Genomic DNA, 12,694 nt, shown 5'->3' with positions numbered 1-12,694 from the left:
CAGAACCCTCCTCCCCTCCCAGTTCCCCACATCACCCACCTTTCAAAAGCACTTTTGTCCTTTTCCAGCCACCCAAAATTTTGGATAAAAAAAGGTACAGCAAACGTGAAACAATGAAAACTGAAAATGTTTCTTTCCATACATGCACTGCCAATATGCATGAAAACATCCCAGACCAGCTCTGCATGCAGCTTCAATACTTACAAACTTCAGATAAACACTAAAACTTTGCTTTAAGTTAGTTTGGTTAGTGGCAAAAAGCAACATGTCTTGGGAAAAAAAATAAACCAATAAACTAATACCGGGGAGGAATAAATTGTATTTTCTTGGAGACCTGAGATCTGCATATGAACAGAAAATTGGTATTTTTAAAGTTCTGGCTGCTGTACAAATATGGCAAATTCTGAGATGCATCTGAAATGCTCCAATTTTGGGCATAAAAGAAGGCCATATGAATATCAGGGAAGGATTTCCCATAAGAAAGCACGGACATTATTGTTGAAATTTATTAAAAACCAAGTAAATGCAAGAAGACAGCTCTCCCATTCACCTGAGTGGATAAACCTGAACATATCTTTAAAATCCAACCTCCCAGTTTCATTTATATGGCTCTTTCAGACTGCCAAACCAGGAAAATGGTTGAAATCTAACCATAATTTCACATGGGATATTAAATTTGGTTTTAGCTCGCTCAATAAATTCTAGCAATAAAAAAAGCACCAAATATATAAAAGAAGGCCATGTGAATATCAGGGAAGGATTTCCCAAGTGAAACCTGAACATTATCGTTGAAATTTATTAACCCTAAAAACCAACCAAATGTGCACCTGAGTGGAAAAACCTGAACCTACCACTAAAATCCACCAGCAACCACTTCTCCTTGAGACAAAACCCTGACCAAACACCTCCACATCAACCTCCAACCTTCGCCAAAAGTTCTCCTGCCTTCCCCAAGTGTGAGAAACCACTCAAGGCCTGGCTGGCGCCGCCGCTGTCACCGTGCCCGTGGCCGGGCCCTGGTGGCCCCGAGCAGCCCCCTGCCCTGGGCTGGCCAGGGGGTGACTTACTTTCCGACTCGGGAATTGAGCTTGTTAGTGAGGAGCTGGTAGATGTGGTGATGCTCATGGAGGGGCTCATACCGTAACGGGGGTACGCTCCCGTCATGGCCGTGGTATGAGAGATCCACGCCGCGGGGTCGATCGGCCGCACCGGCTCAGCTGAGAACAAAAGGGACAGGAAAGAGGGTCAAGATTTGCAGGGAAACACCAAGATTTTGAGAGATCTGAGGAGTTCTACTGTGTTTTCTTGTGGTTTCTCTGGTTTTCTTGTTGTTTCTCTGGTTTTCTGAGGGGTTCACATGAGTGAGATCTCATAGATTGTACCATCCCAAAGGGACAGAAAATGGAATCAAAACTTGCAGCAAACACCAAGATTTTGAGAGATCTGAGAGGTTTTCTCTTGCTCTCTTGTTGTTTCTCTGGTTTTCCTAAGGGTTTCAAGAGGAATCCCACAGTCTGCACCAGTTTGTTGTATTTATTCCACCCCATCTTCTCTGCCACTGTCATCTTCTGTGGACTGGGAACAAACTGGTTCCAGCACCACCAGCACAGCCCTCACCAGCAGGAGGCAGGTGCGTTTGTCACATGAGCACAGATATTTTACTGCTAATGAAAATAAGATAATTTTCATTTTTTAATGTCTATTACTGCTGCTTCCCTCACATCTTCAAAACACTCAGTTCTCGCTAAAGATTCACTGTGAGAAAATGAGGATTTTTAACACTTGGCATAATTATTTCCAAACCTTTTATGAATTGTTAGGTTGAGATCACTTCCCAAAAGTTCAGGAGATGGATCCAAAGACGTGAACCAAGAGAAAAACTCCCAGAAACTCAATGGGCAGTGGAATCCCAGGCTCCCAATACAAAAGTAAACAACTAAAGGACTGAATGGGTAGAATCTGTTAGGTGCCAAAATAGGTGAAAATATTCCAGATCTTGGGAGCTTCCCAGGAACCCAGCAAAGAGTTTAAATGTGTACTCACCCCTGGGGATGGTGAAATAACTCCTGGGAGTAGGGTCCCAGCATTTGGCTACTGTTAGGCTTATAGGTCTAGGAAGAAAGAAAACAGGTTAAGGATGATTCTTAAATATCCTACAGAGCTGGAAATGCTACAAGAACTATTTGAAACAAATTTATTTTTATCCAGCAGTTGTCAAGTACATTCTGAGAATGGTTTTGAGAAGATTTATAATACTTTAGGTATGAATGGGTTTGAGAAGCTTTATAATATTTTAAGTATTAATAGTTTTGAGAAACTTTCTAATATTTTCAGTATGAAGCACATCAGGAGGTTCCTGGTTTTGCACAGATGATGAGCACTGGTGGTGAAATCTGTTGGATGATCAGCTCCTGAGATATTAAAATTCTCATCATATAAACAAACAGCTCTGCTGAAAGCAGGCAACTCCTCAATTCATGTTGGTTTTGGCCAGAACCAACCTCACCTATTCATCATTTACACTGAGAAGTTCACAGCTGAGATCAGTCATGCTGATGGATATCAGAATGTTGATTTCTCTGAGGTGTCCCAGCTCCAACAACTGCACAAGGAAGATAAACAGGAAGAGTTTTTGTGATGTGCTCACCCTGGTTTGGAGACGATTTCCCGCAGAACCCGAACGGCATCGTCATTGCTCATGTTCTCAAAATTGACATCATTCACCTGAAACAGAGAGCAGAGGTCAGCCTTGCAGCAGGAAAGTTAAAGTTGTTTTAATTACTTCATTAATCCCCCAATTTATCTGCCTGGTCACCACTTCCATCCCACCATTTAATGGTCACCACTTCCATTCCTTTGAGATGTTGTTTGTCAGAGTGTCTCACAAAGAATCACTGATTTCAGCCATCTTTGGGCCACATTTCTCTGAGGATGAATAAATTTTGTTCCCTGCTGACTACAGCTCATGCAGCTGGTGGGATGGCAGGGCAGAGCAGCAGGATTTGGGGACAGGGACCCACCTGCAGCAGCATGTCCCCTGGCTCGATGCGCCCGTCCGCTGCCACCGCCCCTCCCTTCATGATGGAGCCGATGTAGATGCCACCATCACCTCGGTCATTGCTCTGCCCCACAATGCTGATCCCCAGGAAGTTGTACTTTTCTAGATGGACACGAAGTAAAGGGTGGGGAAAGGGAAAAAAAAAGCAGATAAAGTGATTGGAATGATAGCAAAGAGTGAGGCTGTTTCAGCTTTGAAACATCTCAGCACATCAGCAGGGCAAGGTTTGACTTGCAATGATCTCAGGCTGTTCTAATGATGAATATTTGCCTGGCACCTTCAGGGAAAGGCTGCTAAAGACAAGATTTTTTCATCCAAGATGGTGTTACTTAAAAAAAAAAAACAGCAAGAGGAAGAGCACTGAAAAGACGTCTACAGCTGGAAATTAGCACTGAACACATTAGGCAATGTTTGTTCCACATGTCAGAGAGGCAGGAAGCGTTTGGTGCTGCTGAAAGGTGCTGAATTTGCTGGCAGCCCTGCACATTTCTGCCTGGCTGACAAATGAAACATAGGAGCAGCAGAAATGCAAATCCCCAGTGCCTTTCTACCCCAATCCCTCACCATTAACCCCACATTCTGCAGTTCCAGCTCCTTCCCTGGAAGGAACACTTGATCTGCTGGTGAAAATGGCCCAGTTCTGGATTAGGAATCCAGAGAAATACCAAATACATCTCTACTACTCAAAATTCATCATAAAAAACATGGCTTGTCCTCTTACCCATGTTGAGTGTGACAGTGATGATGTTTAGGGACATGGTGGAGTCAGTGATGCTGCTGAACGAGGACGACTGCAAAACACAACAGAAAAAGTCTCAAGGTTTTAAATGGCTCAGAGTAAGAACTGCTGAGGATTAACTCATCAGGAATTAAGAGGTTTCCAATTGAAAGGCAGACAGAAATTACTGAGGTTTCCTCAAAATTATGTTTCATTTAGAGACTTTAAGGAAAGAAATCTGAGCAGAGTCTGCACTTTCTCCAAAGGTCTGATCACAAAACACACAGAGCACTTTCCTATACTGAGGTTTCTCAGCTGAACTTCCCCTGGAATTATTTCTGCTTCCTGGCTGTGACTGTCAGGCAAACATTTGGATTCGAAAGTGCCCAGTGGAGTGCGAATTATTGCACCCACAGCTCCTCCCTAAAGGGAGGAGTGAACAGCACATGATCCAGCAGGAGGGGAGAGGAGAGACACTGCCCTGCCTCCGAAATGAAATACAAAGGTGCTTAGCAAAGACCTTCTGAAACACTATCCTGTGATAAAATGTGTGTGAGGTCATTCTTTCATGTGTGGAGACTGAGATTTATGGGAGAATAAAACAGACATTTCAGGGTCTGTCTGTGGAGTCACCCTCATCCTGCTGCCCAGGAGTGGCACAGGGAAGGGCAGAGAGAAAGATTTGAGATTTCCTGTGAACTTGGATTTCTCCTCCCAGCAGGTCTCAGGGTATCTCACACCCCTTCCCACACCATAATGCAGCTTCTCCTGCAGAGATTTATCTTGGAAAAGACAAGAAATGGGATCACTGCACAGTGAAAGGAGAAAGGGAGAGGTGAAAGCTTCACTCTGGAGCCACAGAACATCAAATGCAGAGATTAAGCCCAGCCTGGAGCCACAGGGAACCTTCCCAGTGAATTCAACAGGCACAGACCTGTCCTGGATCCCTTCCTGAGCCAAGAGCTCCACTCAGAACTCCCCGCTCAGCTCCCTGGGTGCTGCTGGTGCCAGCCTTACCCTGTCAATCTGCCTCATCCTCTGTTTCCTCCTCCGGCGCTTATGCTTGCGGATGAGGCGGGACGAGGTGCTCTGCTCCGTGGAGCTGCTCAACCTGAGGGCAAGGACAGCAAATGTCACCCCTGAGAGGCTCTGCCACCCGCAGGAGCGGATTCCTGCAGCAGCAGGACAGGCGAAATCACACACACAGCTCAGCAGGAGATTCCAGCTCAAGGACAGCAGGGATCAGATGAATAAATTAATTATTGTTTAATTTAGCACTTGTTTTCTCCTGGGAGTAGGTCTGAGTGCAACCCATAATGCTCATTTTTTTGAGTCCTGGCATGGTGCTGAATTTTCTTCCACTGTTACCAGGAATTCAAGGCTTGAATTTAAAGAAATCAAATAGAAATTGGTAACAGGGGGACAGTGAATATGATTAACCTTCACATATTCTGTTAAGTTTTATTTTCCTGCTTTTTTCCAGGCTCTCCAAACTTGCAGAATGTAAATGTGCCACATTTTACATATAAATCTTTAAGGTCTTTAATAAGACTTTGGAGCATTAACCATCCTCACTTTACAGAGAACAGAATGAGACAGAAATGGATTTGCCCAAATTGATTTCAGGAGCCTGGACAAAGCCCAGATTATTAAAATATCACTATAACACCAGAGAGACATCTCTCCTCTATTTAATATGTAAGAATGGCAAAAAAACCCAAACCAAACCAAAACAAACAAAAAAAACCAAAAACAAAAAACCAAACCAAAACAAAACCAACAAAAAACCCAAACAAACAAAAAAAACCCCAAAGCAATGCTCCATCATTAACCAAGATTAAAAATTCCAACATTACACACAAAACAAACATTGCCAGGCTTTTCCCCCCAATTTCCACATCCCTGAATTCCATGTTCCAGCCACATGCAGGAATGTGACAATACCTCAAAAACTTGATGCCAGCAGTTCCAAAAAGGAATTGCCCACAGGAAACCCCTCTGGCCTGAAATATTTTTATCAAGTATCAGCCTTGGAGCCACTCAGAGGGTGTGAATCTCCTGACATTCCCTTGAGCTCACAAAAATATTTCAGGCATGTGAACCTCACACACTCCTCCTCCCCCCCCAGCAAGAGGGACTGAAGAGACAAGAGGTGGGATTTTATAAAAAAAGATCCAAAAAGTGATGACTTCTGCTTGGTAAAACAGATCACACAGCATCTGGGGTTGGGAGGTTTTGCCTTCCAACAGGAAAAATAACGAGTTGCCAAACCCAGGGTTCCCAAAACTGGGCTTGTTCAATATTCATCAAAGATTGACACAAAAACCTCCTCTTTTATTTTGCTGTCAATATTCTCCCCCTTCCTGCTTCCTCTCCCATTTCCTTCTCCTCCTCTTCCCCCAGCTAAAATTTCCCACTTTAGGAGAATCTGAGGAAATCCAAGGCACTCACTCCACAGTGAAGCTGCCTGCTCCCTAAAAGTGCATTTTTCTCTCAAATTAAACTAGCAAAACCAGACTTTCTTGGCAAATCCCTGAGCTCCTGTTAGCAGGTGATAACATCTGAGAAGTGAAGTTTTTCTTGTTGTATTTTTGCCATTCTGCTCAGTATTAGGATGGAAGGATGAGAATCAGCCCCTGTGAAAAGCTCAGGTTTAGTTCAAGGGGGACACAAAACATTTCAGGGAAAAATTAAAAGTTAATTTTTAAAAAGTTAATACCAGCTGTACAAAACTGCTGATCAGAAGGCTCTGCAGGAACATTTTTACACCTATTTTCATCATCTCTCCTTGTGATTTCTGCTCAATCCACAGCCTTAATCCATCCTTGTTGAATCCTTAATATTCTGGGAGCATCTGGATGCTAAAAAGCAACTCAAACCTCCTCTAATGAGAAATATTTTGCTCTCTGAAGCATCTCCAGAAATACTGGGTAAAAGCTGTTATTATTACAATCTGATGAGCAAGACAAGATGGTAAATTTGAGCTTTTGAGACAAATAAAGTGCAAAGATGAAAAATAAATCTGGAATTATCACTGCCAATTCATTTCCTGCACCAGCTACTGCTCAAAAACCCTGACTGCACTTCTAGTACAAATGTCAATAAATACCGCAAAAGAGATTTTAAAAAATACTGTAATAATAATAATAGCAATAATTGTTTCTCCATTCTACAATTCTCAAAGGACAGGGAAAAAAAGGCAACATTTGTTAAAGAAAGCTTATCCACGTGGCTTAAAAAGAAATTATGGTAATTTCTTAAATGAGAAATAAACAATTTTTTGCAGTGAATTCCTTTAGCTGCATTGAACGGAGAGCAGCAATTGCTGAAATAATCCCACAGCTACAGATGTCAGATTTGTTAAACCTTTAGAGAAGACAGAAAAAACCTTTTTCTGTGAAGTTCCCTACATCAACCTGTGCTCAATATCCTACCTGCTAACAACAGAAACGTTTAAATTGTAAAAAAAATTGTTAAAAAGTTGTCAAACACTTGGAAAAAAAAGGAAATAAATGATTGTGCTCCCGCTGTCACTCTGCACTATCCTGGAATGTTTGTGAGCAGGTTAATTCACCAAAACATGACTTTATTCTTTAACTGAATGCAACAGAGCTTTCTTGGGCTGGGAATTACCCAGCTCTGTTCCACTGCTCTGAGTTCAAATAAAACCAAACAGAGGCAGAAAAGCATCCTCAGCTCACAAACTCTTCCCTTCCAGGCCAGCAACATCCCTTCCCTCTGATTTCCTGCCTCAGAGCCTCCTCCCTGACAGCCTCCCCACAAAGCACCAGAACCCACCAGAGTCCAGGAGCCAAAGTGACCCCTCAGACCCCAGGGGATGTGTCCACCAGGAACCAAACTGACCTCTCTGTCCCCACGCTGGTGTGTCCCTCAGGAACCAAACTGCACCCTCAGACACCAGGGGAATGTGTCCATCAGCTGTCACAAACCAAACTGTCCCCTCAGACCCCTCTGTCCCCAGGGGATGTGTCCATCAGGAACCAAACTCCAAACCATCCCCTCAGACCCTCTGTCCCCACACTGGTGTGTCCATCAGGGATCAAACTCAACCCTCAGACCCCAGAGGATGTGTCCATCAGCTGTTAGAAACCAAACAGACCCTTCAGACCACTCTGTCCCCAGAGGATATGTCCCTCAGGAGCCAAACTCACCCCTCAGACCCCTCCTCTGTCCCCAGGCTGGTGCCTCCAGCTGCTCTGGAACCTTCTCCATTTGCTCTTTGCCTGATTTGCCTCTACAGAAAACTTCTCCCTGCCAGCACCAAGTCTCCTGTGCCTGAGAACATCATCATCACCCCTGGAACACAGCAGCATACCTTGGAGCATTCCTGCAGTGGCTCTTCCTGACTAGCTGGCCTGGCAGCTCCCCAGCCTCCAGAGGGAAAGGCAGGAGCAACAGCTTCAAAGAATCTTTCTTCTCAGGTCAGACTCAGGAAGTTTTATTATTATTTTATTCATACAGTGAGATTTCGCTGGGTCTGCTCTAATGTGGCCACCCTGAGCTAATCCTGCCCCACTGCATTGCTGGCTGCCATGGAAATTATTCATTTATTTACAAGAAACACAAATCACCTGCAGGGTTTTGTTGTTGTTGTTGTGGGTTCCAGGTTTTGGGGGAGGGCTCAAAGCCCTGGAAGCTTTGGCTGCATTCAGGGTTAAGGACCATCCCTCCATGCAGGGAATATCCAGAAAAGTGATTTTTTATATCTCATCATGGAACGGTTTGGGTTGGAAGGGGCCTTAAACTCATCTTATTCCAACATCTGCCACGTGCAGGGACACCCTGCACTTCACTGGGAGCGCAAAATAAATTCTTGAAACTAATGCGTGACTAAATCTCTAATGTGGATTTTAGTTACCCTTTCAGCCCTTCGGGAACTCTCAGCCTTTAATCAGAATTGTGAGGTCTTTAAACCCTGACCAACTGCAAGACCCAACAGATCCACCAAGACCCAAAAGCTGATCATGTTTGTACGCACAGCAAAGGGTTCAGGATCTCCAGGAGTAGTTGCTTTTTGCTGTTTTTATTAAAAATCTCATGGTTTTATTAAAATTACCACGTTCTGCCTTATTTGTTTTAGCTGCCGATCACTGTGACCCACCAGAGATCTGTCACCCTGTTGTCCTCTGACAAATCCATGCTGGATTTTCAGAGTCCACTGGGATGAACAACAGCTCTAGAGCCAGTGGCCAGGAAAATGAAGAATATTCCAGAGAAAGTGGCCAGGAAAAGGAAGGAAAATACTTTAGATTGGTTTTACATCCATGAAAATAAATATTTTAAATCCACGAAATGTACTGGCTTAAAGACTTCTTAAAGAAAAACAAAACCATCTTTAGATATAACAAAGATGTCTTGAAATGAGAGGTATTTTTCAAGTAGGGAATAATTCACACACTCTGCCTACACAAAAAGAAAGAAATAATGAAGAAGCCACAAATCCATGGCAGCCTTTGCAGCAGCATTAACTTTGATGAATTCCTGAACTGCTCATAGGTCTCAGACTATGCAATTACCCAGGAATTCCTCTATAATTGAGCTCCAGTGAAGTGCACACATATTAGGAACCTCTGCTGACAGTATTTTGTTTTAATATTCACACCACTGCTTTATAACTAGGTAGGCAGAGTGCTTTGATCTGGAAATGTGGCCATTGTTGCTATGAAAAGGAGAGGAGCAGAGCTTTTCTTTCAACTGGAGCAGTGGTTTGGACCCAATAACAGAGGTAAAGACTTCTTCAAAAAAACCAAAAATATCTTTAGATATAACTTACAGGTATAATTCATAGAATTATATACTTGGCCCAGACCCTGGACCCAAAAACTGAGCAGTGATTCTACACAGTGATGGCACTGATGAACAACCTCTGCTCAAAGTGATGCCTCAGGTTTTGGCATTTCTGTTTCTCAGATTCTGTACTGATGCCTCAGGTTTTGGATTTTCTATTTTTCACATTCTGCGCTGCTCTAGTGTGTGGGTCTGGGCTCCATATCAGGGGATGGTGAGCTCTGTGCACAGAGCAGGGAGACAAAACAATTCCTGCTCCAGCTGGGCACCAAGGACAAATGATCCAAATCTCAGCCCAGGAGCACAAACACCGTGGGCTGGGGAGAGAAAAACAAGGATGGGACTGCATGGGCTAAAGCTGGAATTGGACAATTCACTCCAAGATGCAAATGGAGCAGAACTGATCAAAGTGAGAGACTCTGTGCCTGGCCGTGCATTTTGGGACATTTTGGTTCATCTTGTGTACAGCCGTGGCTGAGCTCTTGTGCTGCCCAAGGCAGGTCCATTGAGGAGAAACTTTCCATAAATCCCTACTTTATTCTTTGTCTAGTCTCTGTTCTAGGGCAGCCTTCTCAAGGCATCAAAATCACAAAAGAAATGAAAGGAAAATTAAAACAAACAAACAAACAAACAAACAAACAAACACCCCCCCCAAAACCAAACAAACACGGAAAGGAGTGTTACAGACCAGGGGGGTATTGCAGATATTTTTGCCCCTGATGAAGTAGAGGAAATGATGAGGAGGACTCCATTGATATCAGAAGGTTAATTAATTACTTTATTTTACTATATTATACTACACTATGTTTGTATTATATTACATATTATATTATATGTACTATAATAGAGTGTTACAGCCCAGGGGGATATCATAGATATTTTTGCCCCTGACGAAGTAGAGGAAATGATGAGGAAATTATATTACATATTATATTATATGTACTATAATAGAGTGTTACAGCCCAGGGGGATATCATAGATATTTTTGCCCCTGACGAAGTAGAGGAAATGATGAGGAAGACTCCATTGATATCAGAAGGTTAATTAATTACTTTATTATACTATGTTTATATTATATTACATATTATATTATATGTACTATAATAGAGTGTTACAGCCCAGGGGGATATCATAGATATTTTTGCCCCTGACGAAGTAGAGGAAATGATGAGGAAGACTCCATTGATATCAGAAGGTTAATTAATTACTTTATTATACTATGTTTATATTATATTACATATTATATTATATGTACTATAATAGAGTGTTACAGCCCAGGGGGATATCATAGATATTTTTGCCCCTGACGAAGTAGAGGAAATGATGAGGAAGACTCCATTGATATCAGAAGGTTAATTAATTACTTTATTATACTATGTTTATATTATATTACATATTATATTATATGTACTATAATAGAGTGTTACAGCCCAGGGGGATATCATAGATATTTTTGCCCCTGACGAAGTAGAGGAAATGATGAGGAAGACTCCATTGATATCAGAAGGTTAATTAATTACTTTATTATACTATGTTTATATTATATTACATATTATATTATATGTACTATAATAGAGTGTTACAGCCCAGGGGGATATCATAGATATTTTTGCCCCTGACGAAGTAGAGGAAATGATGAGGAAGACTCCATTGATATCAGAAGGTTAATTAATTACTTTATTATACTATGTTTATATTATATTACATATTATATTATATGTACTATAATAGAGTGTTACAGCCCAGGGGGATATCATAGATATTTTTGCCCCTGACGAAGTAGAGGAAATGATGAGGAAGACTCCATTGATATCAGAAGGTTAATTAATTACTTTATTATACTATGTTTATATTATATTACATATTATATTATATGTACTATAATAGAGTGTTACAGCCCAGGGGGATATCATAGATATTTTTGCCCCTGACGAAGTAGAGGAAATGATGAGGAAGACTCCATTGATATCAGAAGGTTAATTAATTACTTTATTATACTATGTTTATATTATATTACATATTATATTATATGTACTATAATAGAGTGTTACAGCCCAGGGGGATATCATAGATATTTTTGCCCCTGACGAAGTAGAGGAAATGATGAGGAAGACTCCATTGATATCAGAAGGTTAATTAATTACTTTATTATACTATGTTTATATTATATTACATATTATATTATATGTACTATAATAGAGTGTTACAGCCCAGGGGGATATCATAGATATTTTTGCCCCTGACGAAGTAGAGGAAATGATGAGGAAGACTCCATTGATATCAGAAGGTTAATTAATTACTTTATTATACTATGTTTATATTATATTACATATTATATTATATGTACTATAATAGAGTGTTACAGCCCAGGGGGATATCATAGATATTTTTGCCCCTGACGAAGTAGAGGAAATGATGAGGAAGACTCCATTGATATCAGAAGGTTAATTAATTACTTTATTATACTATGTTTATATTATATTACATATTATATTATATGTACTATAATAGAGTGTTACAGCCCAGGGGGATATCATAGATATTTTTGCCCCTGACGAAGTAGAGGAAATGATGAGGAAGACTCCATTGATATCAGAAGGTTAATTAATTACTTTATTATACTATGTTTATATTATATTACATATTATATTATATGTACTATAATAGAGTGTTACAGCCCAGGGGGATATCATAGATATTTTTGCCCCTGACGAAGTAGAGGAAATGATGAGGAAGACTCCATTGATATCAGAAGGTTAATTAATTACTTTATTATACTATGTTTATATTATATTACATATTATATTATATGTACTATAATAGAGTGTTACAGCCCAGGGGGATATCATAGATATTTTTGCCCCTGACGAAGTAGAGGAAATGATGAGGAAGACTCCATTGATATCAGAAGGTTAATTAATTACTTTATTATACTATGTTTATATTATATTACATATTATATTATATGTACTATAATAGAGTGTTACAGCCCAGGGGGATATCATAGATATTTTTGCCCCTGACGAAGTAGAGGAAATGATGAGGAAGACTCCATTGATATCAGAAGGTTAATTAATTACTTTATTATACTATGTTTATATTATATTACA

General features: G+C 40.9%; 1 protein-coding gene across 1 annotated transcript in view; it reads right to left on the bottom strand.

Moving 5' to 3' along the window:
• The window catches only part of DVL1 (dishevelled segment polarity protein 1), a 15,737-nt gene extending 6,801 nt beyond the window's left edge, over window positions 1–8,936 (bottom strand). Inside the window, exons 1-7 of the mRNA XM_031062525.1 lie at window positions 8,899–8,936; window positions 4,794–4,887; window positions 3,780–3,849; window positions 3,021–3,160; window positions 2,648–2,724; window positions 2,044–2,111; window positions 1,068–1,217 (exon numbers count right to left, since the gene is read on the bottom strand). Of these exons, the coding sequence (XP_030918385.1) occupies window positions 1,068–1,217; window positions 2,044–2,111; window positions 2,648–2,724; window positions 3,021–3,160; window positions 3,780–3,849; window positions 4,794–4,887; window positions 8,899–8,936 (637 nt within the window). The remainder of the gene's footprint in view (window positions 1–1,067; window positions 1,218–2,043; window positions 2,112–2,647; window positions 2,725–3,020; window positions 3,161–3,779; window positions 3,850–4,793; window positions 4,888–8,898) is intronic.
• Window positions 8,937–12,694: the final 3,758 nt, after the last annotated feature.

Source organism: Geospiza fortis, unplaced genomic scaffold (assembly GCF_000277835.1).
Source record: "Geospiza fortis unplaced genomic scaffold, GeoFor_1.0 scaffold662, whole genome shotgun sequence".
NCBI lineage: Eukaryota > Metazoa > Chordata > Aves > Passeriformes > Thraupidae > Geospiza > Geospiza fortis.
Note: the sequence above shows the minus strand (reverse complement) of the source record. Positions and strands in the feature narration are given on the sequence as shown.